The sequence below is a fragment of the Scyliorhinus torazame genome, chromosome 10 (genome assembly GCF_047496885.1).
Source record: "Scyliorhinus torazame isolate Kashiwa2021f chromosome 10, sScyTor2.1, whole genome shotgun sequence".
NCBI classification, from domain to species: Eukaryota; Metazoa; Chordata; class Chondrichthyes; order Carcharhiniformes; family Scyliorhinidae; genus Scyliorhinus; species Scyliorhinus torazame.
Genome location: NC_092716.1, coordinates 230,330,455 through 230,356,999, shown reverse-complemented (window position 1 = coordinate 230,356,999; position 26,545 = coordinate 230,330,455). Strand labels below are relative to the sequence as shown.

At 50.3% G+C, this 26,545-nt stretch overlaps 1 protein-coding gene across 3 annotated transcripts in view; it reads left to right on the top strand.

Annotated features, from left to right (window-relative positions):
• The window catches only part of syt19 (synaptotagmin XIX), a 116,737-nt gene that overhangs the window by 63,745 nt on the left and 26,447 nt on the right, over positions 1-26,545 (top strand). The window contains exon 8 of one of the 3 annotated variants that reach the window (XM_072466545.1): positions 24,894-25,075. The exons of the other annotated variants lie outside the window; for them this stretch is intronic. Within the exon in view, the coding sequence (XP_072322646.1) occupies positions 24,894-25,060 (167 nt within the window). The 3' untranslated portion in view covers positions 25,061-25,075. Of the gene's footprint in view, positions 1-24,893; positions 25,076-26,545 lie in introns of those variants that run through there. 3 annotated transcript variants of the gene reach the window in all.

Genomic DNA, 26,545 nt, shown 5'->3' with positions numbered 1-26,545 from the left:
ATGCCCAAGTGCTAGGTTCCCGTACCAGGGGCCGGGCCCAGGGGTGCCTTTCCCATAACAGATGGAGTAAGGGGGGGAATCGGGGACCCCAGAAGAGGTACACTGGGTGAAGTGGCCGCGGTGAGCGGTGGTCAAAAGATCAGGGCTGCCTTTAAAAATGGTGCCCAGATCCAGGAATAGTCTTCCTGTACTGTCGAACTGTGCAGGAAATGACTGAAGTGCAGCCTCGACGGGGAGTTCCTCGCCGGGGCAAAAAAAAGGCAAAGTGCTGTTGAATACCATGGTCTTTCTCAACGCTGCCGGAACTCATTTCTGTGCAGGCCTGAGAATCACCCTGCTAAACACACCCCAAACCGGACATAGAATTTCTTTGGCTGAACCACACCCTCTATTAGTTTCTCTAATTACTTGCTGTACCTGTATGCTAGCCTTTTGTGATCCATGCACTTGGACACCCAGATCCCTCTGCACCTCAAAGCTCTGCAAACTCTCACCATTTAGATATGTGTTTCTTTTTTATTTTTCCTGCCAAAATGGACCATTTCCCACTTTCCCACATTATACCCTATTTTCCAGATCTTTGTTCACTCACTTAACCTATCTATATCTCTTTGCGGTCTCTTTGTGTCCTCTTCACATTTCACTATGTAACCTCAGCAAATGTAGCAACTGTGGGGGGGGGGGGGGGTATAGCCAGCTCACGTTACCCATCGGCGAGAATGACGACGTGAGCGGAAAGTCCGGTGCGAATCAGAAAACGGGATTTTCGGCGGTCAGATGACGGTGATGTAACGGGATTCATGCCCAGAAAGGGTGCGAATCCCATTTAAATACATTTTGATACATTTTAATATACTTACTGAGCACCCCCCCACCCCCCCTCGCAGAATATCCCTGCCTCGCCGAGGTGATCTCGGCACAGTTTACAGCAGCTATTTATAAACGTGAATCAGCCAAGGAGATTTCCCCCTGGGGCGCAAAGGTCAATGTAGCCCCTGAGGGTAGAGATATATGCCTGGCACAGATCAGCACGGTCAACTTGGCAATTCCAAGCTGTGCCAAGAGGCAGTGCCAGGTTCGGACCCTCTGGGGAATCTCATTGGGGGCAGAGTTTGTGTTATGTTTGTTGGAGGGGAGGACACCCCCAATGCTGATGCTTATGGTGAGGGGGGGAAGCCCACAATGCTGGTGGAGGGGGGTCCCCCCTGCCAGTTGGGGGATGGGGTTGGGGAGCTTTATTTTCTGTGCTGGTAGGGGCGCCCCGATCTATGTGAAGCCGACCTCACCAGCTCTATCAGCCACAGTGACAGGGTAAATCCCACCCATCGAATTGAGTCTCAGAATGTGGACCAAAAACTCAGCTGGGCAGCTGGAGAGTTACACGTCGGGTTTCAGTCAGAGCCTGACAAAATCAGGGAAAACTCCACCCCACATCTTTGATCTGCGCAAAAGCATTGCGCAGGTCAAGGACACACAGCCTGAGTGAGAGAGATACAGACCGAGTGAGAATTTGGTAATTTGGTGCAGTGAGGTAATTCGGTGAAGAGTGGGAGAAGGTGCTTCTTCCCAACTGTTTTGTTCTCTCTCTTTCTTCGGGCCTAATTTTGGGAGCCGTTCGGAGGAGGAGGAGCAGTCTCTGTGAGTATAAAAACCTAACGGAAACTTCCTGTTTTCCAGTTTGTTTCCCAAAAGTGACGTAAGAGGGAAGCTGTGATCTGATTGGTTGATTGCAAATCTGCCCCAAATTTTAAAAAAAACACAGCTAAACTCATAAACTTAAATTAAACGAATTAATTAATTAGTGATGGCTGGTCAGGTGATGTGCTTGAGCTGCTTGATGTGGGAGTTGGTAGATCCCATTGCGAGCTGCAGCGACCACATCTGCAGTAAGTGTTGGCTGCTCGAAGAGCTCCGGCTCAGAATTGATGAGCTGGAGTCTGAGCTTCAAACACTGAGGCACATCCGGGAGGGGGAGACTTACCTGGACACTGTGTTTCAGGAGGCAGTCACACCTGTCAGAGTAAGTAGTTTAAATCCTGCCAGTGGCCAGGGACAGCAGGGTGTGACTGCAAGTCAGGCAGGTAAAGGGAACCAGCAGTCAGGAACTCAGGAGCCTCAGCCCTTGACTCTGTCCAACAGGTACGAGGCACTTGCTCCCTGTGTGGATGGCGAACAGGGCTGCAGGAAGGATGAGTCAGCTGACCAAGGCACCATGGTTCAGCAGGCCATTCAAGGAGAGGGAGTAAATAGGCAAGTTGTAGTTGTAGGGGATTCTATTATCAGGGGGATAGATAGTATCCTTTGTGAGCAGGATAAAGAGTCCCGCATGGAATGTTGCCTGCCCGATGCTAGGGTGCGGGACATCTCTGACTGGCTTGAAAGGATACTGGAGAGGGAGGGGGAGGATCCAGTTGTTGTGGTCCATGTCGGTACCAACAACATAGGCAAGTCTAGGAAAGAGGACCTGTTTAGAGATTGTAGCGCACAAAGACTCACGAGAGACGAATAGAGATGAAGTCGATGAGGCTTTATTAAGCGTGACTTGTTCCCCGCAGTTCAGTAGCAGACTGGCCTACGGAGGAGAACTCCTGGTTCTTATACTCCGCCTTCAGGGTGGAGCTAGAGGTCAACAGCCAACCAGGACCCGGGATCTGTCAGCCAATGACATCACGGCTTCACAGTCCCACATGACACCTAATGCATACTACCACATTCACCCCTTGTTAAAAATGAACCCGGCGGGGTGGTGCTTCGCATGGTGGTAAGGGTTTATAAGGCTGGTCCTGGGAGGAAAACTTTAGCATGTCATCACAGTATGTACAGAGGTTTTTTTTTGTTTAGAACTATTTACAGTAAAAAGGGGGAAAAAGAAAGAGTTCTCGTTAAAGTCCACAACATTGAAGTGTTACATCAATGCCACGAGTCGGTCGGGGGGTCTGGTCGTCCTCATCAATCGCCTCGGCCCCGGTGGTGGTGCTTGTTCCAGTGTTGTCGTCTCCGGGAGCCTTACGGTTTCTGCTTCAGCTTCACTTCTGGTCGGACCTGGGAGGAGGACCGATCCTCCCGGGAAGGGGGCGCTCGCGGGGTGCGCCGGTGGCAGGGAGGGGGTGATTGGTGTCGGGGGGGTGTGCGTGTTGCCGGCAGGCACCAGATCTTGCAGGGAGACCGTGTCCTGTCGGCCGTCGGGGTACTCCACGTAAGCGTACTGCGGGTTCGCGTGGAGGAGGCGAACCCTCTCGACCAACGGGTCCGACTTGTGCGCCCGCACATGTTTTCGGAGCAAGATGGGTCCTGGGACCGCCAGCCAGGTCGGCAGCGACGTTCCAGAGGAGGACTTCCTGGGGAAGACAAGGAGGCGCTCGTGAGGCGTTTGGTTAGTGCTAGTACACAGTAGCGACCGGATGGAGTGGAGAGCGTCCGGGAGGACCTCCTGCCACCGTGAAACTGGGAGGTCCCTGGACCATAGGGCCAGTAGGACGGTCTTCCAGACCGTGCCGTTCTCCCTCTCTACTTGCCGGTTCCCCCGGGGGTTGTAGCTGGTCGTCCTGCTTGAGGCTATACCGTTGCTGAGCAGGAACTGGCGCAGCTCGTCGCTCATGAAGGAGGACCCCCCTGTCGCTGTGGACGTATGCGGGGCAACCGAACAGTGTGAATATGGTATTAAGGGCTTTAATGACTGTGGCCGCTGTCATGTCAGGGCAGGGGATGGCGAAGGGGAAACGGGAGTACTCGTCCACCACATTCAGGAAGTATGTGTTGCGGTCGGTGGAGGGGAGGGGCCCTTTGAAATCCAGACTAAGGCGTTCAAAGGGACGGGAAGCCTTGATCAGGTGCGCACCATCCGGCCTGAAAAAGTGCGGTTTGCACTCTGCGCAGATGTGGCAGTTCCTTGTGACTGTACGGACCTCCTCCATAGAGTAGGGGAGGTTGCGGGACTTTATAAAGTGGTAGAACCGAGTGACCCCCGGGTGGCAGAGGTCCTCGTGGAGGGTTTGGAGGCGGTTAATTTGTGCGTTGGCACATGTGCCGCGGGATAGGGCATCGGACGGCTCGTTCAGCTTTCCGGGACGGTACAGGATCTCATAGTTGAAGGTGGAGAGCTCGATCCTCCACCTTAAGATCTTGTCGTTTTTAATTTTGCCCCGCTGTGCATTATCGAACATGAAGGCTACCGACCGTTGGTCCGTGAGGAGAGTGAATCTCCTGCCGGCCAGGTAATGCCTCCAATGTCGCACAGCTTCCACTATGGCTTGGGCTTCCTTTTCCACTGAGGTGTGGCGGATTTCTGAAGCGTGGAGGGTTCGGGAGAAAAAGGCCACGGGCCTGCCCGCTTGGTTAAGGGTGGCCGCTAGAGCTACATCGGAGGCGTCGCTCTCGACCTGGAAGGGGAGCGACTCGTCGATGGCGCGCATCGTGGCCTTTGCAATATCCGCTTTGATGCGGCTGAAGGCCTGGCAAGCCTCTGTCGACAGAGGGAAGGTCGTGGTCTGTATTAGGGGGCGGGCCTTGTCTGCGTACTGGGGGACCCACTGGGCGTAATATGAAAAGAACCCCAGGCAGCGTTTTAGGGCTTTTGAGCAGTGCGGGAGGGGAAATTCCATGAGGGGGCACATGCGTTCGGGGTCGGGACCTATTATCCCATTGCGCACTACATATCCCAAGATGGCTAGCCGGTTTGTGCTAAAAACGCACTTGTCCTCGTTGTATGTGAGGTTCAAGGCTTTAGCGGTCTGGAGGAATTTTTGGAGGTTGGCGTCGTGGTCCTGCTGATCGTGGCCGCAGATGGTTACGTTGTCGAGGTACGGGAACGTGGCCTGCAACCCGTGTTGATCAACCATTCGGTCCATCTCTCGTTGGAAGACCGAGACCCCGTTTGTGACGCCAAATGGGACCCTTAGGAAGTGGTATAATCGCCCGTCTGCCTCGAAGGCTGTGTACTTGCGGTCACTTGGGCGGATGGGGAGCTGATGGTAGGCGGACTTGAGTTCCACGGTGGAGAAGACCTTATATTGGGCAATCCGATTAACCATGTCGGATATGCGGGAGAGAGGGTACGCATCTAGTTGTGTGTACCTGTTGATGGTCTGGCTATAGTCTATGACCATCCTTTGCTTCTCCCCTGTCTTTACTACTACCACCTGTGCTCTCCAGGGACTGTTGCTGGCCTGGATTATGCCTTCCTTCAGTAGCCGCTGGACTTCGGACCGAATGAATGTCCGGTCCTGGGCGCTGTACCGTCTGCTCCTAGTGGCGACGGGTTTGCAATCCGGGGTGAGGTTTGCAAACAAGGATGGGGGCTCAACCTTGAGGGTTGCGAGGCCGCAAATAGTGAGTGGTGGTATTGGGCCGCCGAATCGGAAGGTCAGGCTCTGCAGATTGCACTGGAAGTCTAATCCCAGTAATGTGGGCGCGCAGAGTTGGGGAAGGACGTAGAGCCTGTAGTTTTTAAACTCCCTCCCTTGCACCGTTAGGGTCACTATGCAGAAGCCTTTAATCTGTACGGAGTGGTATCCTGCAGCTAGGGAAATCTTTTGCGCACTGGGACGGATGGTCAAAAAACAGCGTCTTACCGTGTTGGGGTGGATGAAGCTTTCCGTGCTCCCGGAGTCGACCAGGCATGGTGTCTCGTGCCCGTTTATCAGCACCGTTGTTGTCGTCGTCTGGAGCGTCCGGGGCCGTGCTTGGTCCAGCGTCATTGAGGCCAGACGTGATCGTAGTGCTTGAGCGTCTTCCTCGAACCCCGTGGAGCCGTCGACACTGGGGTCCGTTGTTGCCGTCCAAGATGGCGGCGGGGGTGAACAAGATGGCCGCCCCCATGCATCGCACATGGCTGGGGGGTCACAAGATGGCGGTGGGGGTGGACAAAATGGCCGTCCCCATGCGTCGCACAGGTCTGGGGGGTCCCAAGATGGCGGCGCCCCTCCTCCCCTCGTGGTGGCCGGGACCCAAAATGGCGGCGCCTGCGGGTCGTACATGGGGCGCTGGGGGGGTTGGGGAGCGTTAGAAACGCGCAGGTCACCTTGTTCTCCGGGTACAGCGGTGGCCGGGGCCCAAACTGGTTGCGCCTGCGGGTCGTACATGGGGCGCTGGACAGCGGTGGCCGGGACCCAAACTGGTTGCGCCTGCGGGTCGTACATGGGGCGCTGGGGGGGTTGGGGAGCGTTAGAAGCGCGCAGGACTCCTTGTTCTCCGGGGACAGCGGCGACCTCCCGGGACCGGCACACAGCCGCGAAATGGCCCTTTTTCCCGCAGCTCTTACAAATCGCTGCGCGGGCCGGGCAGCGCTGGCGGGGGTGTTTCGCCTGGCCGCAGAAATAGCAGCGGGCGCCCCCGGGACGACTTGGCGTCTGAACAGCGCAAGCCTGTGGGGTGGGGGGGAGGGGGGGGTTTGTCGCGACGGGGGTCCACGGAGCCCAAGGGGCTGCCGCGCGGTCGGGGCCGTAGGCGTGGGCGTTTCGCGCGGCCACATCCAGGGAGGCTGCAAGGGCCCGTGCCTCTGAGAGTCCTAGCGACTCTTTTTCCAAAAGTTTTTGGCGGATTTGGGAAGAGTTCATACCAGCCACAAAAGCATCACGCATTAACATGTCCGTGTGTTCCATCGCGTTTACCGGCGGGCAGCTGCAGGCCCGTCCCAAAATTAGTAGCGCGGCGTAGAATTCATCTATCGATTCTCCCGGTCTTTGCCGTCTCGTTGCGAGTTGGTAGCGTGCGTAGATCTGGTTCACTGGGCGAACATAGATGCTCTTTAGTGCAGCGAACGCCGTCTGGAAATCCTCTGCATCTTCAATGAGAGGGAAAATTTCCGGGCTTACCCTCGAGTGCAGGACCTGTAGTTTCTGGTCTTCTGTGACCCGGCTGGGGGCCGTTCTGAGGTAGGCCTCGAGACAAGTCTGCCAGTGTTTGAAAACTGCTGCTGAGTTCACTGCGTGGGGGCTGATCCTCAGGCATTCCAGGATGATCCTGAGCTCCATAGTCCTTTAAGCACGCTTAATAAATTGCAGCGCACAAAGAGTCACGAGAGACGAATAGAGATGAAGTCGATGAGGCTTTATTAAGCGTGACTTGTTCCCCGCAGTTCAGTAGCAGACTGGCCTGCGGGGAGAACTCCTGGTTCTTATACTCCGCCTTCAGGGCGGAGCTAGAGGTCAACAGCCAACCAAGACCCGGGATCTGTCAGCCAATGACATCACGGCTTCACAGTCCCACATGACCCCTAATGCATACTACCACAGAGATTATAAAGAGCTAGGATTCAAATTAAAAAACAGGTCCTCAAGGGTCATAATCTCCGGATTACTGCCCGAGCCACGTGCAAATTGGCATAGGGAGGCAAGAATAAGGGAAGTTAACACGTGGCTGAAAGAGTGGTGTGGGAAAGAGGGGTTCCTTTTCATGGGACATTGGCATCAGTTTTGGGACAGGGGGGACCTATACCGTTGGGATGGTCTCCACCTGAACCGAGCTGGGACCAGTGTTCTGGCGAAAAGAATAAATAGGGTGGTCAATAGGACTTTAAACTAAAGATTGGGGGGGGAAGGGAAAGTCAGGGAACCAAGAGGTGAAGTAATCAGTGGGAAGCGTAGCTGCTTAGGAATACAAAAAAGCACGAAAAGACAAAACGCAGGAGAGGTTACGATAGTCCCCATCCCACAAAATATGACACAGTGTATGGAAAGGCTCAGTAAACCAAGGTCCACCACACTAAGAAAACAAAAAGGGGCGGTCAATAGAGAATTAAAGGTGCTATATTTAAATGCGCGCAGTGTACGGAACAAGGTAGATGAGCTTGTGGCCCAGATTGTGACTGGCAGGTATGATGTGGTAGGCATCGCAGAGACATGGTTGCAGGGGGTTCAGGACTGGCATTTAAACATCCAGGGATTCACAACCTATCGAAAAGACAGGGAGGTGGGCAGAGGGGGCGGGGTTGCCTTGTTAATTAGGAATGAAATTAAATCAATAGCACTAAATGACATAGGGTCAGATGATGTGGAGTCTGTGTGGGTAGAGTTGAGGAACCACAAAGGCAAAAAAAACATAATGGGAGTTATGTACAGGCCTCCTAACAGTGGTCAGGACCGGGGGGCACAAAATGCACCACAAAATAGAAAGTGCATGTCAGAAAGGCAAGGTCACAGTGATCATGGGGGACTTCAATATGCAGGTGGACTGGGTAAATAATGCTGCCAGTGGACCCAAGGAAAGGGAATTCATTGAATGTTTACAGGAGGGCTTTTTGGGACAGCTTGTGATGGAGCCCACGAGGGAACTGGCCATTCTGGACTTAGTGTTATGTAATGAGCCAGACTTGATTAAAGATCTTAAAGTAAGGGAGCACTTAGGAGGCAGTGATCATAATATGGTAGAATTCAATCTCCAATTTGAAAGAAAGAAGGTAGAATCAGATGTAAAGGTGTTACAGTTAAATAAAGGTAACTACAGGGGCATGAGGGAGGAACTGACGAAAATCGACTGGGAGCAGAGCCTAGTGGGAAAGACAGTAGAACAGCAATGGCAGGAGTTTCTGGGAGTAATTGAGGACACAGTGCAGAGGTTCATCCCAAAGAAAAGAAAGGTTATCAGAGGGGGGATTAGGCAGCCATGGCTGACAAAGGAAGTTAGGGGATGCATCAAAGCAAAAGAGAAAGCCTATAATGTGGCAAAGAGTAGTGGGAAGTCAGAAGATTGGGAAGGCTACAAAAACAAACAGAGGATAACAAAGAGAGAAATAAGGAAAGAGAGGATCAAATATGAAGGTAGGCTAGCCAGTAACATTAGGAATGATAGTAAAAGTTTCTTTAAATACATTAAAAACAAACGGGAGGCAAAAGTTGACATTGGGCCGCTCCAAAATGACGCTGGTAATTTTGTGATGGGAGACAAGGAAATAGCTAAGGAACTAAATAAGTACTTTGCGTCAGTCTTCACAGTAGAAGACATGAGTAATATCCCACCAATTCCGGAGAGTCAGGGGGCAGAGTTGAATATGGTAGCCATCACAAAGGAGAAAGTGCTAGAGAAACTAAGAGGTCTAAAAATTGATAAATCTCCGGGCCCAGATGGACTACATCCTAGAGTAGATCCTAAAGGAGATAGCTGAAGAAATAGTGGAGGCGTTAGTTATGATCTTTCAAAAGTCACTGGAGTCCGGGAAAGTCCCAGAGGATTGGAAAATCGCTGTTGTAACCCCCCTGTTCAAGAAGGGAACAAGGAAAAAGATGGAAAATTATAGGCCAATTAGCCTAACCTCGGTTGTTGGCAAGATTCTAGAATCCATTGTTAAGGATGAGATTTCTAAATTCTTGGAAGTGCAGGGTCAGATTAGGACAAGTCAGCATGGATTTAGTAAGGAGAGGTTGTGCCTGACAAACCTGTTAGAGTTCTTTGAAGAGATAACAAATAGGTTAGACCAAGGAGAGCCAATGGATGTTATCTATCTTGACTTCCAAAAGGCCTTTGATAAGGTGCCTCACGGGAGACTGCTGAGTAAAATAAGGGCCCATGGTTTTCGAGGCAAGGTACTAACATGGATTGACGATTGGCTGTCAGGCAGAAGGCAGAGAGTTGGGATAAAAGGTTCTTTTTCGGAATGGCAACCAGTGACGAGTGATGTCCCGCATCGTTCAGTGTTGGGGCCACAGCTGTTCTCTTTTTATATTAACGATCTAGATGACGGGACTGGGGGCATTCTGGCTACGTTTGCCGATGATACAAAGATAGGTGGAGGGGCAGGTAGTATGGAGGAGGTGGGGAGGCTGCAGAAAGATTTAGACAGTTTAGGAGAGTGGTCCAAGAAATGGCTGATGAAATTCAACGTGGGCAAGTGCGAGGTCTTGCACTTTGGAAAAAAGAATAGAGGCATGGACTATTTTCTAAACGGTGACAAAATTCATAATGCTGAAGTGCAAAGAGACTTAGGAGTCCTCGTCCAGGATTCTCTAAAGGTAAACTTGCAGGTTGAGTCCGTAATTAAGAAAGCAAATGCAATGTTGTCATTCATCTCAAGAGGCTTGGAATATAAAAGCAGGGATGTACTTCTGAAACTTTATAAAGCATTAGTTAGGCCCCATTTAGAATACTGTGAGCAATTTTGGGCCCCACACCTCAGGAAGGACATACTGGCACTGGAGCGGGTCCAGCGGAGATTCACACGGATGATCCCAGGAATGGTAGGCCTAACATACGATGAACGTCTGAGGATCCTGGGATTATATTCATTGGAGTTTAGGAAGTTGAGGGGAGATCTAATAGAAACTTACAAGATAATGAATGGCTTAGATAGGGTGGACGTAGGGAAGTTGTTTCCATTAGCAGGGGAGACTAGGACCCGGGGGCACAGCCTTAGAATAAAAGGGAGTCACTTTAGAACAGAGATGAGGAGAAATTTGTTCAGCCAGAGAGTGGTGGGTCTGTGGAATTCATTGCCACAGAGGGCGGTGGAGGCCGGGACGTTGAGTGTCTTTAAGACAGAAGTTGATAAATTCTTGATTTCTCGAGGAATTAAGGGCTATGGAGAGAGAGCGGGTAAATGGAGTTGAAATCAGCCATGATTGAATGGCGGAGTGGACTCGATGGGCCGAATGGCCTTACTTCCGCTCCTATGTCTTATGGTCTTATCCCTTCACTTAAATCACGTGGAAGTTTGAGCCCACGTTTGCCGTCAGTGTGAACAAGTGGGCGGAAATTACAGCGACAATTGGAACAGTGATTCTCGCCGACGAAATTGCATTTTCTGATTTTCCAGGAATGGTCATTGGATAGACATATGGACAATAAGGGAATAGTGTAGATGGGCTTTAGAGTGGTTCACAAGTCGGCACAACATCGAGGGCCAAAGGGCCTGTACTGCGCTGTAATGTTCTATGTTCTATGTTCACCGGTGGCTATAGATGCCATAGAACCCCTACAGTGCAGAAGGAGACCATTCACCCCATCGGGTCTGCACCGGCCCTCTGAAAGAGTTCCCACCTACTGCCACACACCGACCTATCCCCATAACCCTGCAACCCCACCCAACCTGGGTTGGGACACTAAGAGGCAATTTAGCATGGAGACCCTCACACAGCGGGAAGGATAACTGCAGTGGGAATGAACCATCACACTCAGGCAGCACTGTGAAGCCAGCGGGCATGGGATGTTTGGAAACTCAAAGCCACTGGTTATGGAGGTCAGGTTGTCTGTGTTTAGTGTCTGGGTGGCTAGCTGTTCAAGTTGGAATGCTTGTTTAACCCACTACCCCTGAGGGCTGGGGGAATGAGGGTGCGCTCTAAGCGTGAAGTTGTAATTTTAATTTCAGTCTTCACGCTCATCAGGTGTGTCGACCCTGCCACAGGGAGGTGGCTAATGTGTGATAGGGGAGGGCGTGAGGTTCAGTGGAAAGGTGCTCACAATAGGGGGAAGCGCAGGGGGTGTCCCAGATATGGGAAGAGCTGAGGGTCAGAGTACTGTGAGGACCCCTGTTCGCTCACTTTGTTGTTCTCTTCTTTTCAGTTTTTGATTCTGATATCTTTCACATCCCCATTCTCCTGCCTTCTCCCCATAACCCTGCATGCGGCCAGGACCAGCGCCCTGCAGAGGAGGGGGGCGCAGGCCCATTGAATTTCCAGGAGCAGGGCCTCAGATGACAGAGCTGTAAAGGAGACAATACCAACCACAGGTATTCTGACATAGAACTTCCTACCTCTCGATGTCAGAGGGCCAGTGCCGGGGAAGACTGTATCTTTTCCAGGGGAGAGTGGTCCACCTGCACCAGGTGATGCAAGAGTTGGAACCACATGGACTAGGAGGTCCATCCATTACCTATGGCACTGAAGCTACTGCCGCTCTGAACTTCAATGGTAGTGGCTCGTTTCAGGGCAGCACGGGTGACCTGTGTGGTATTTCTCACTCAGCAGCGCACAAGTGCATAAAGGAGGTCACAGATGTGCTCTTTGTGAGGGCCCACATGGTCATCAATTTGGACCGGGACCAGGCAAGCCAGGACGCCAGGACCATGGGTTTTATTCGCATAGCAGGAATGCCCTAGTTTCAGGATGTCATTGACTGCATCCACGAGCCTCTGCATTCTCATGGTGGAATGGGGCACCATTTGTGAACTGCGACCACTCCCTCAATGTCCAGATTGTCTGTGACCATGCAATGCACATCATGCAGGTGAGTGCTCGTTTCCTGGGGTGTCCATGATAGTTTCAAATTGAGGTGCTCGCAGATCCCAGCCTTTTTGGAGGGAGAGCATTAGCTGGATGGATGGCTCCACGGTGACAAAGGGTATCCACTCAGGAGATGACTGATGACACCAATGCGGAGGCTGTAATCACCCATTGAGACTCGGAATAACGAGGCTCATGCATCAACGCGTGCGCTGACCAGGCAGGTGATTGAACTGCTCAAGACGCGGTTCCAGTGCCTGGACCAGTCGGGGTGGGGGGGGGGAGGGGGGGGGGGCGGGTGGGGATATGGCCAGGGCCCTCATGGGGTGCAGGGCTAGGGACATCCTCATTGACTCTCGGTTTCAGGGTGACCAGGACTAGCGTGTGAAGACCTCTCCCAACATGCGGTCTCGCATCTTCTCACTCCTGTGGGGCCTGTGGGAGATCATCAACAGAATTCCATTAATGGGCAGGGCGCTAAAGTGACTGGACTGGACTGCAGGAGAATGCTGATGACTTGCAATGAGGACAGAGCAATGCTCATCTTAACCGCCACAAAATGTCTGACTCCTGACTGACAGAGGGCTGAACGCAACCTGCCACTGTACGGGGTGATCTCAGCTGCTACAATCTCCTCTGAGGTCAGGGGTAACAGTGTGTTTTGCCACCTCTTGACGAGGTAGACAGACTCGCTACACGTTTTCAGTCAATGGCATCCTCAAAACTCGAGAATGCCACACACGTGATAGGCCTGAGTGTTGGTGTTGTGGGGGGGGTGGGGATGGGACTTTGCATGGATGGGGAGTTGGGGGAGTGGGGCTGGGCTGCACTGAACTGGAGCGACGTGTGCATTACTGCATCATCTCCATTGGAGATGGGAGAGAAATAGCGCTGCCATTCTCATACGGCACAGCGAGAAAGTGCCAAGTTTGCACAGGTTTGTGGAGCATAGCGCCATGACATGACAGTTTGGAGGCTCTTTATGGGTGATCAAAGTGACTTTTAATGCTAACTAGTTATTATAATGGTGCCTTTTCTCTAATAAGCCTAGATTCATCCGTGCCCACGAGGGATCAATCATTTCATCTTCTCCATGATCCACAGCTGAGATTGAGGTGGACTGCTGACTTCCGTGTGCTGTTGCCTGTGATGACCTTGGCGGGCATTCCGGGGGGACCCAGGATGTGAGGCCCCGGCCTGTTTTCGGGAAGCACGAGTGTTGCAGTGCCGCCCTCCTCCCTGTGCGCAGCTGGAGGTGTTTTGTTCACAGGAAGTGGGTGTCAGATGGGCTGGGCAACCTCAAGGTCTCCTGTGTGGAAAGCCAATCCTCTTCCCTGCGGGGGCCCCTGGGCTCCTCCTTGGGATTGACGGGCAGCTGGAGTGGGATCCAGAGCCCCCGCCGTCCACTGGCGCTTACACTCATGGATTCCCGCTAGTGCCTGCGCCATGCAGTTGAAGCCCTGCACCGTGGAGTTCATGCCCTCAGCCATGGAGGTCATGAGCTGAACCGTGGAGCGGAAATCCCCCGCCATGGATGCATTTCCTGCACTAAGGTCTCCACTGCAGTCACCACCTCACACTGTTGGCCTTGTTGTGTTGGAGTGACAGCACCATCTCCTCGGACAGAAGGCAATGGGACTCCTCCAGTCAGCCTTGCAGTCTGAGGAAGGATACTGCCAACCCTTCCTGATGCTTGCGATTCTGCCCATGCAGACCCAGCATCTCTGGGACGACCGGGCTCAGGGGCACGTCACCGCCCTGTGGCTCAGCAGGGTCCTGGGCTCCGCGCATCCCTCTGAGTTCCGGATCCGTGGGGCGGCTCTTCCTCCACCTGCTCCGGATCATCAGCTGTGAGGTATTCAAGAAGCCTGCCTTCTATTTAATCCCACTGAGGTGTGATTACCTGCACTGGTGGAGGGTGCGGGTGACAGGTGTCACATTCAATGCTGGTCTCTGAGATGTCCACCTCGGTGCTGCTAGGGTCCGTGGTGTCCAGGGGTCATGAAGATGGTCCGGGCTGGTTGACTGATTAACCTGCAATGGAAGGTAGATGGCGGGATAGGGATAGGGGAACACTAATAGGAGAAAGGTCACTCTCGTGAGGCTTACATCATGGGTGTGTTGAGGGTTCTCACTTGTGTCTTTGACTCTGACCTTGCCCTCTGCACAGGTGTGGTCCTGCTCCTTGCCAGAAAGCTGAAGGGCTTGTTCCTCAAATGGGGTTAGAGTCCTAAGCCCTGACATCACTCCGGTTGTTCATGCTGGCTGTGCTCGAGTTTGTCCTGCAGTGAGGTGGGAAAAGTGTACCTTGAAGTTTGTGGGAGATGAGTGGGAACGGGCATTTGAGGAGCACCAGAGCTACTGAGGGGAATATGGGGAGGGGAGGGTGACGGTGGCGCCTGACGAGTGCTGTGACCCCGCGAGGTGGGTGGGAGTGAGATCACCATGGAGGTATGAGGGGTGTGTTAAGGAGTGCTGAGGGAGACATGAAGAGCTGGACTTACCTGGGCTGCATGAAGAAGATCATTCATCTCCTTACGGCATTGCAGCCCTGTCCTATTTCGGGGTGAGCTGGCACTGAAAATCACGGCAACAGCCCCCCAGGCGAGGTTTGTCACTTTGCTGAATGGGTGTCTGCCCGATCGTGAGTAGAGAGTTCTCGCCTCTGAGCGACCCCATCGAGAAGTTTGCTGAGGGCTCCCTCTATAAAATATGGTACCATCTTTCTGGCAGCCATCTCTCCGATTGGACTTGGAACAAGTGCTGGGGAGGCGTTTCAAAGGAGCGCCCACTGATTACAGAGATTACTTTTCCCGGGGCGAGCGTATCAGAGGCAAGTCGCCAGAAGAGTGAATCATGTGGAGAGGCTGAATAGACGATGAGTTTTCCCACCGTCGGTGCTGCGAGGATTCTCCCCAAATTTCACACTGGAACCGACACTGAAAACAATTGTAAAAAATTGAGGCCCCTAAAGGATTAACATGAGACCGAGTACAATACCATCCACATGGTGATGTAAGAAAGCACATGACCTAGAGCTAGGCCCAGTCTCAACATGAGTAGCAATGTGTAAGGACCTAGTATGGAGTCCCCTCCATACTTATTATAAACATGTACATAGGTTTTAAAAAATTTAGAGTAACCAATACATTTTTCCAATTAAGGGGCAATTTAACATAGCTAATCCACCTACCCTGCACATCTTTGGGTTGTGGGGTCGAAACCCATGCAAACACAGGGAGAATGTGCAAACTCCACACAGACAGTGACCCAGAGGCGGGATCGCTGGGACCTCGGCGCCGTGAGGCATCAGTGCTAACCACTGCGCCACAGTGCTGCCATAACATGTACATAGTACATAGTACACATGTACATGATTCGAATTAAGGGGCAATTTAGCGTGGCTAATACACCTAACCTGCACATCTTTGGGTTGTGGGAGTGAAACCCACGCAGACACAGGGAGAATGTGCAAACTCCACACGGACAGTGACCCAGGTCCGGGATTCAAACCCGGGTCCTCAGCGGCGCGAGGCAGCAGTGCTAAGCACTGTGCCACCCTATGACTTTCATTCTTAAGGTTGCATGTTGAACATGAAACAGCATAAGAAGTAACAGGAGCAAGTATGAATAGTAAAGAAAAAGCACGTGTTTCAGAGTGAAACTTAACATCAATTAACTGCTTATCTATTCAGCCTTTATAATAAGCCAATGAATGTTAGGCATGAGATGGTGAAAGACTACAAAGTAATGGAACGGGAGGATTAATAATGTTAGGGGCACTAGAGGTCGCTGTTACTCTATTGCTGTGGAATGGCTCTACTTGCTGTGAGTAAAAATAATTTCCACAATGAAGAAAACTTGAATATGTTTTCACAATTATTTCATGAGAAAATTGGCCAAACAGTAGAAACCAAAGTTCACAAAGGAACATGTTAAACATAAGGGTTGGCAAAAGAACACCAATAGGAACGGGTAGATCACATTGGTGGCAGTGAGCAGAATGAGGAGGGCTGTGTGTAGCAAGAAGAACCAAGGAAAATATCTAAAGTTAGGATTATATTCATTGGCGTTTAGAAGGGTGAGAGGCGATCTCATTGAAACTTATAAAGTTCCAGCAGGATTAGACAGGGCTGATTCAGAAATAATGTTCCCGATGGTGGGGGAGTCCAGAACTAGGGGTCGTAGTTTGAGGATAACCTTTTAGAACTGAGGTCAGGAGAAATCTCTTCACCCAGAGAGTGGTGAATCTGTGGAATTCGCTTCCACAGAAGGTTGTTGAGGCCAAATCGTTGTGTAATTTCAAGAAGGAATTAGTTATAGCTCTTGGGGCTAAAGGGATATGAGGGGAAGGCAGGATCAGGGTATTGAACTTGATGATCAGCCATGATCATAATGAATGGCGGACTCGAAGGGCCGAATGGCCTCCTCCTGCTTATTTCTGTGCTTCTATGTTTCAATATAGAGGAGGTCCATTAAGACCAAATTCATGCCGTGGATCTCATGTGATAAGGAGACATTAGGAGAGTTCATTCAGGTTCTAAATAGAAATGGGATTTTAGGGAGATTCATGCCTCCTTTTCAATTGTTTGACCTTTAACTCTGGGGATCCATTTGCCCAAAAGCAACAGAAACAATGCTAGGGAAAAAAAGAGATTAAAAGTCCTCTCGACAATTAATTGTTAGTATGATAAACATCATTTGTAGGTAGGTTTGGAATAAGTTACTCAGTATCAGAAGGAGCACATGCACAGCTTTCGGTAGCTATTTCAGAGTGACCATCTCTCACAGACATGACAATAAAATGCATTTTTAGATCTTGGTTGTGGATCAGGCATACCAGCTAACGTAAAAGAGAATCCAAGGGCTGCATTTTACGAGGTACTGTAATCCCCACTCTCTCTCCCGATCGATATTAAACAAGGAGCAGCCTTAATTTTTTCAGAGTGGGAATTTCAGTCCTACCTGGTGTAGCCATCTATGATGGCCACTTTTGGTATACAAAATGGACGCTCACAGAGACTATAGGGAAATGTGGACAATACTAAGCAACAAGCAGGCACAGAGCCTGAATGTATATTTGGAAAGCAGTCAGCAGACGGAATCAAAACTCTGGGTCGATTAACATATTGATGGCCCATCTCCGAGGAACAAAGGACTAACACTCAGGTAGCCGATACTGTCGCAGACATCCCAGCGCCAGTACCCCAACCGAAAGACACAAACAAAGCAAGGCCAATGGCCACATAGGATACGCCCAGCCATCAGGGCACCCACCCCCTTATTGGTTTAGATCGATGACAATGATCAAGAAGCTGACCAAGTTTAAGGCCCGTCTAAAAGTGCGCGAAGCCCCTCCAAGTAAAAGAAGGAACCCCCGACCGAGATTCAGTCTCTTGGATTCAGCTCTCAAGCGGAGAGACCCATCCACCAGCATCACCAGAAGCAAGTAAGTTCAAGGTCAACGCTCGCTACCAGATGGACGACCTTAGCTGTTCTCCTGTTACCTCTTCGAACCCAACAGCCTCAGATTCAAACAACGGCCATTGTTCCTCTGACTAAGTGGGCACCCAAAGTTAAGTATAGGTGTTAGCGTTAGAGATAGTTTAGTTTGTAGTATTATCGTGCATGAGTAGATCTTACTGTGTGTAAATAAATAGTGTTGACTTTGAACTAGCTAACTATTGGCTCTTTGATCGGTATTCAGGTTGAACCTTGTGGCGGTATCGAGAGATATCTGGCGACTCTGAAAGTATACTCATAATTAGGATGAGGAAAGGCGACCATATTGACCGCCATATTTATAACCAAATAAATATAGCAACATTACTGGCGACATCTGACAGGATTCGACCTAGAAGTGGCTTTGTCACTCCGAGAGAACCCAAATTTGAATTAGAAATCCAATTGGAAAAAGTAAAAACCACAAGCGTAAGACCAATATCGATCAAACCTCCAAGATTCGGAAGTGTGTTATTTGCATGCAAGGGATATAAGATAAACTTGATAGATTTTGTTGCGTAAAACTGTCGGGGGTTTTGTAGACTGGAAAATAGCGTAAGCCGTACCCGTGTTTACATCACCACTTTGTTCCCCCCTGTTCCAAATTTGGTAGAAACCCAGAGATAGCAGTAGAAATGGCAATGAAGGCAATGAAACGCCTTATGAACGCCCAGGAATTCGAGGTCGCAGCGACCAGTAGAGCAGGGCAGTGTCCCGTATGGGAAGAGGAAATTAGATATAAGGGAAAGGATGGCCCCTTTGGAGTGATTTTGTGCAAACGACGAAACAGGTCCCGGAAGTATAGGGCATACTTGGTGGGAGAACCTGACCGAGGTTCATAAGAAAAGCTTAGGGAAAGCTCGTAAGCCGATGGCAATCGTGTCCTGCGTGGCACAATTGCGAGGCACAGAGGAGGTTGTGAAGACGCTCCGCAGAGAGATTGAAGAGAGAGATAAGAATAGTGAGGGAGACGTTAGAGAGTACGAAGAAGTTAACAGACAACTTAGAGAACAGTTAGCGGCGAAGACAAGGAGATGGCTGATGTCAAATGGGCACACCAATCTTGTCTCGCTCACCTAAGCAGCTTTCAGTCACAATATGATAAGGCCTACGAAGACACGCAACACACGGTGTTGGTATGCGAAGAAACAGAACACCAAGTCGAGCAGTTACAGAAACAATGTAACGATTTAAAAGCAGCCCTACAAGCACTCCACAGTTCCACGATGGAACAAAGGCAGAGCTCGGTAGACCACGGCAAATGCCGAAAGCAAATTGCAGGCCTGCAATCCCTGCTTTCTGTACAAAATGGATTCCAGAATACATTTGGACCCCAGTTAGATCAGGAAAATGGCCCCGATTGGCAGGAGTTAAATGAAACTGCCCATCACTATGTACATGGCACATGTACTCAGGACAAACCTCAGAAAAGAAAAGCACCCCCACCCCCGACCGCACAGGGAGAGCACAATCCTGTGAACCCTGTTACCACACAGCGCAGGGCCACAACAGACGGAGACCATTTTCTGTACACCACCCCATTAACCGTCACTCAATTAAGGGACGCGTGTGATAAGATAACGCCGTTCCTACCCACATCGGACCCACACCATTATTTCGCAAGAGTCAAACAACAGGCGACCATGTACGGCCTGGATGAAAAAGAGCAAGTGAAGCTCACAGTTTTGAGCCTCGACCCCTCAGTCGTGGCAGCCCTTCCCGACCCACAAAATGTAGGAGGAGGCACCCTCCAAGAAATGCATGCAGCGATCCTAGATGCGATCGTCTACAATAAGGGAGGCCTAAATAAATGTAGGCAGAAAAAGACGGAGCACCCCACAGCGTTTGCTGGACGCCTGTGGATTCATTTCACAGTAGTTTTTGACACCAGACAATATGGCCAAATGGACTCGAATCCTAGTCTCTCACCCGATCGAAGCAGGACAGAGAGCTTGCGCCAATTATGACTCCTCAGACGAGACCCACAATGAGAAATGGGTACTAAAGAGATTGTCCCGAGCATGGGAACAGTCCATTCAGGGAAAATCAGATTACAGTAAAGCAAAGGAAGAGCAGGCAGATCTAACATGCATCCAGTCAGGACGCATCAGAACCCCGCATGGGTAAACGAGGGAAGAAATAGCCCACAGCAGCCTAAATCCCACAAGTGCTACAATTGTGGACAATTAGGACATTACGCACGAGAATGTCAAGCCCTCCAGAAACAGCAGCGAAACCAGCAGGCAGGAATCCTGAATAAGAATAGAGCCAAGCCCATTCATTGTGTTAGCGCCCGTTCCGAAAACGCAGACATGAACGGCACCGATTGACGGTGTTCGGACTCCCCAACTTGGGTCTGCGATACCCTTTGGGACAAGTCCGGAAGGCCGGTTGTGGCAGGCACAGTCCGGGGACACCCCGTAGAATTTCTTTGGGACACAGGAGGGTCCCGCACCACGCTCAATTCCTCCACAATGTTCCAACGGGATACATGGTCCACCACAGACACCATTACCCTCAGCGATTTCACAGGACACTTGCAGCAGGGACACATCATAGCTCCCGTAGCGATTCAGATAGGGAACATTAAAACCAAACACCCCGTAGTTCTAGTCGATCTACCCCAGACAGCCGAATACATTTTGGGGATAGACTTTATGAGCTCCCACAATCTATCATTCGACCCCGTAAACAAATGTGTGTGGAGAATGGCAAAGGCAGCACGAGCACCCGCCACGCTCACAGTTGGAGACTACGCACACAGAATTAGCACAGTAGGAGACTTCTGGTTCGACCCTCGAGCCATTAGTTAGGATAAAGACATTAGAGACGTTTTACAGCGACACAAAGCAGCTTTTGCCCAGCACAAGCACGACTGCGGCAAAATAGCAGGCTTAGTCAACATTACAGGACCCGACCCCAAACCCCAAAAGCAGTACGGTTTTCCCCAACAAGCAGAGGGAGAAATCACAAAGGTCATTCAGAGTTTGCTTGACCAAGGCATACTCCGTTCAGTAGCCTCAACGAACAATGCCCCAATTTGGCCCATCAGGAAACCCGATGGCTCATGGCAACTGACCATCGATTATAGGGAACTAAACAAAGTAACCCCAGTAGCAGCCCCCACCATAGCCACGAGTCCCGAGACAATGTTAAAACGGGGACTTCAGTTTAAAACAATTTTGGTTTTGGACATTAGCAACGGCTTTTGGTCCATTCCATTGGATAAAGCGTGCCAATATAAATTTGCTTTCACCTTCCAGGGACAGCAATACACGTGGACATGCCTTCCACAAGGCTTCCACAACTCCCCCTCCATTTTCCACCGACAGCTGGCGAATGGATTAGCTAAATTTTCCCGACCCGATTGCCTTGTCCAGTATGTAGACGACTTGCTTCTACAGACGGACACTAAGGGAGAGCACATTTCACTTCTCACCGAATTATTAGGACTCCTTCAAGAAATTGGATGTAAAGTAAACCCCCAAAAGGCCCAGATTCTACAAGAAAAAATAATTTCCTTAGGCACAGTGATCACCCATGGCAAACGCGAGATTGAGCAGAAACGCATCGACTCCATTGTCAAATTACCCCTGCCCCATAATGTCACAGCCCTCCGGTCATTTCTAGGACTGGTTGGCTACTGTAGGAATCACATAGACGGTTTTGCGACAAAGGCAGCCCCTCTTTCCGAACTCATAAAGAAGCAAGCCCCATGGGAATGGCTTCCACAGGACACGGATGCCGTGGATGCATTAAAATGAGCCCTCAGCACAGCTCCCGCCTCACAGGTCCCAGATCCACTCTCCCCATACGCAATTGAGGTTGCAACCACCGATCAAACCCTTCGGCCGTGCTCCTCCAAGAAAGACACGATCGTTTAGGCCCCATAGCATACGCCTCATGAGTTCTCGACCCAGTTGAGCAAGGATTTTCTGCCTGCGAAAGGCACCTGCTTGCAGTTTTTTGGGCTGTTCAATACTTCGCCTACATAACAGGGCTCAACCCCATCACCACTTTAACAGAGCACACCCCAACCCAACTTCTACTAGATGGTAGACTAAAGGACGGCACTGTCAGCCAAATTCACGCTGCCCAATAGACCCTTCTCTTACAAGGACGGGACATTACAGTTAAAGGGACAAAAACACACACTTTCCTCGCAGACAATTTACATTACACGGGCACCACACATGAGTGTGAAATAATCACCACCAGGCACAACACAGGACCCTTTGTACCAAAGTCAGTTCCCCCGAAGCCAGGCACTACACCCCAGAGACCCCAGCCCACAGACACAGACGCACCCCTTAAGATTTATGTGGATGGCTTCTCCATAGTTTTGAACGGTAAACGAATTACTGGTTGTGGCATATATGTAGAGGACCCACAGGGATGCACATTAGAGGAGATATCCTTGAAATTGCCTGGACATCTAGGCTCACAGGTAGCAGAATTAGCAGCCGTAGCATATATTGTCGAGCACCCCGACTCGTTCCCGACCCCAGCCGACATGTACTCCGACAGCCTATATGTCTGCAATAGTTTAACGGAATTCCTACCGCTGTGATTTGTTTCCGCGGATGGAAAGCCCCTACCCTCAGCCCCATTACTCCAGCATATTCGCAAGACAGCTAAAGATCGGAAATATGGTATCATTAAAGTTCGTAGCCACCATCGTTCTTCCCCCGCCGTGGTAACGTTAAGGCGACGCCCTAGCAAAGGCAGGTTCCAGACACGGTCACTGTTGGAATCCCCCCGAGTACATGCGGTTCAGGTCTCATAGACCAACATTCAAGATTTAGCTCAGGCCCAAAAGGAAGATGCACAGCTCAGGGAAGTTTTAAAAGGCAACTTCCCAGCCCCCTACGATAAATGCAAAAACACTTTGACGACACATGACAGTATAATTTTAAAAGAAGGTATTTATGTAGTCCCCACCCAGGACAGAAACCAAATTATTTGCCAATTCCATGATAACCATGGACATCAAGGCATAGAAGCAACGCTCGCCCACCTCAGACCTCTCTGCTGGTGGCCCGAATTGAAATCCAATGTAATGCACTACATTGAAAACTGTTTAATCTGTACCCAGAACAATCCGGACAGAAATGCAAGGAAAGGTCAGTTCAGTCACACCCACCCTGTTAATGGCCCCTGGACGAATTTGCAGATTGATTACATAGGACCCCCACCCCACTGCAAAAATGGTTTTAAGTATGTGTTGGTAGTCATCGACACCTTCACGAAATGGGTGGAAGCTTTTCCATCCAGAACTAATACGGCAAAAAGGACAGCCAAGATCCTAACGCAGCACATCTTTACAAGATGGGGACTTCCCCGTAGTATAGCGGCAGACCAAGGCTCACATTTTACAGGACGCGTCATGAAAAATATCCTCACAATTTTTGGCATCCGACAAAAATTTCACATTGCCTATCACCCCAATCAAGCGGAATTGTAGAGAGAATGAATAGAACCCTCAAGGCAACCCTCAGGAAAATGTGCAACAGCACGATACCACATGGGGCACAGTTCTCCCCTTTGCACTAAAGTTCATAAGGAACACGATATCCACTTCAACAGGATACACCCCCCACACCCTCATGACCGGACCACCCATGAAGGGGACAGAATACTTGTTAGGGCTTGATTTGGCCAGCCCCACAGTCACCGCCCTCACCCATGAGAAAGCAGTACAGCAGAATCTCGACAATGTAAAAGCAGCCCAGCTCGCAGCTGCTATTAGGCTTGGGACACGAAAGAAGCAAAGTAAAGTTTGCTTTGACAAGACAGCACACGCCACAGAATTTGTAGTAGGGCAGCAGGTCATGCTATCCCTATACAACCCCAGTTAATTCCTCTCCCCCAAATTTGCAGGACCCTACTCCATTCCTGATAAAGTCAGCCCCTCTGTATATAAGATCACCTATCCCAATGGCAAGTCTGGATGATTTCACATAAACCAGCTTGAGGCTTATGGCGCACAGAACAACCACTCACACCACATCTCACTTGCAACAGCAGATGACCATGCCCTGCCCACGGACAACCTATTACTACCCTCCCCCAACCAGTCCAGCCCATCCTCAGACACTATTGCGACTCCACCCCCAGAGGCACGACTCCGCCTCTCCCTTCATTCATCCAGCACCGACGACAGCGACAGCAATAGCGACAGCCCCATGGCACCGCGACACGATTATACTCCTGCACCAGGCCCCACTCCCAGTGACTCCAAACAGGATATGTTCGATCCCTTTGAGACCATGTATATAAAAGCCCCTGATCCGGACCCACCGCCCGACGACTAGGGATTGCCCCCTACCACCTCCAACCTCGACACAAAACATTGGCACCGCAAAAATTCTTACAGACTCATCCGGAATGATGAGATGGACCCCACTTCGCCCCAAGCAGCTTTGGCACAGCTACTCCAGTCACGAGTGTGGCAACCGGGAGAAGATGATGACTCAGAGTCTGACTCCCACCAAACGAGCCCCTTTGCGACTCTGTTCTCTATAGAGCAATGAGGTGTCCAGATGATGGTAAAAAAGGAACCAATGGAGATTTACGGTGCCCTTCTGATGGAGCCTGCCCGATTTTGTTATTTTAGTTCGTTACTTTTAAATGTTGAATGTTTGTTTGTGCACTTAAAGTTTATTCATGGCCCCACGTAACCACTCTTTTAACGCCCACTGACAGTTAAAGGAACTAGTTTGTCAGCAGAAGGTAATCATAAGAGGCAGTATCCACGATGAACACAAATTCTTTCCGTTCTTATCCGATCGCTCAGGCAGTAGAGTAACGGCACTGGTCCCCGCCCTGCCTGAGGACCCCCATCTGGTCAGCTACGCTCGGGTAGTGCACTTACGGCACTGGTCACCGTCCTACCCGGGGACTCCACCCATTCTTGTCCCGCCGCGGCCCATACGGAACTTTTGGTTCAAAACTCTTTTGTTTGTTTTCTGGCGACCCTTAGGTTGCTCTTCCATGTGCTATTTACATCCTCAAACACTTGGATGGTACACTCACTGCATCGATCACACAGGCTGCGAGACTGCTCGCGCTGTGACAGCATTTTCTTTTCACATGTCTGGTCCCCAAAATTTTGGTTTAAAAAAAAATGAGGGAGTCACATATGGTGACAATTCTAATGGGCAATTGGTAATAAAAGGACAGACAGACAGACATACGAGATCTTAAACAAGATAATAACAGATATTATGCTTGTGTCCACAGGAAATTCAGAACAACAGAAGGCACAGGAAGACCAAGAAGAAAAAGAGAAGATGAAGACAGACATCATGATCTACAGTGTGCGTGGGTTTCCTCCGGGTGCTCCGGTTTCCTCCCACAGTCCAAAGATGTGCAGGTTAGGTGGATTGGCCATGATAAATTGCCCTTAGTGTCCAAAATTGCCCTTAGTGTTGGGTGGGGTTACTGGGTTATGGGGATAGGGTGGAGGTGTTGACCTTGGGTAGGGTGCTCTTTCCAAGAGCCGGTGCAGACTCGATGGGCCGAATGGCCTCCATCTGCACTGTAAATTCTATGATATGATAATCTGGATCTTCGTGGGATCACTCCAGTTGCGTGCGGACGCAACCCCCCCGACCCCTACCCCACAGGCCGTGAATGTTTCCCATCCCTGCCATACCCCACACCCAGAGACAGCCACTGATACACCAACCTGGTGTGACAAATTTATCACATTTATCAAATTTAGCAAATTTATCCCTGTCCTACATCGCGGAAGCACTGTTAGTCATATCGATACTCTGCAGTGTCATCCAGACACTGAGACTTAGGAAATGGCGAAGGAAAGCCTCCCGCACTATGGGATTTATCCTCAGACCCCCTATTTTTGGACTACAGCAAACCCCCCACTCGCTTTTAGTGAATAAAGTGTATCAACTAATTTTTTTGTTTGTTCTAATAAAGATGTGAAATCTTGTACTTGACCGCCAAGATACAGAGACATGTAATGCTGCTGTTGTATAGTTTATACTGTTGTAAGTTCTTTTAATTGGCTAAGGATAGTTTAGATAAGAATAGTTAGAGGTTCCCGTGTTTTAATTGTAATGCATGCCTGAATGTCATAGCGCCCCTTAGGATTTTATAATAATGTGATGTATATAAAGCAATTTAGGTAAAAGTTCCAATCCATAGGACAGAGTAGAGTAGAACCTGTCCTTGATTGCGGGTGCTCGACTAAGGCAGAAAACAAAGAAGATTCAGTAATATGATCCTTCACGCTTCGCGTTGAGGATCACGAGGAGGGAGTGTAGCCATCTGGGATGGCCACTTTCGGTATAAAAAATGGACGCTCACAGAGACTCTAGGGAAATGTGGAGAATACTAAGCAGCAAGCAGACACAGAGCCTGAATGTATATTTGGAAAGCAGTCAGCAGACGGAATCGAAACTCTGGGTCGGTTAACATATCGATGGCCCATCTCCGAGGAACAAAGGACTAATACTCAGGTAGCCGATACTGTCGCAGGCATCCCGCGCCAGTACCCCAACCGAAAGACACAAACAAAGCAAGTCCAACGGCCACCTAAGATACGCCCAGCCATCAGGGCACCCACCCCCTTATTGGTTTAGATCGATGACTATGATCAAGAAGCTGCCCAATTAATTGGGACCAAGTTTAAGGCCCGCCTAAAAGTGCGCGAAGCCCCTCCAAGTATAAGAAGGAACCACTGATCGAGATTCAGTCTCTTGGATTCGGCTCTCAAGCGAAGAAACCCATCCACCAGCATCACCAGAAGCAAGTAAGTTCAAGGTCAACGGTCGCTACCAGGCGAACGACCTTAGCTGTACTCCTGTTACCTCTTCGAACCCAACAGCCTCAGATCCGAACAACGGCCATTACTCCTCTGACTAAGTGGG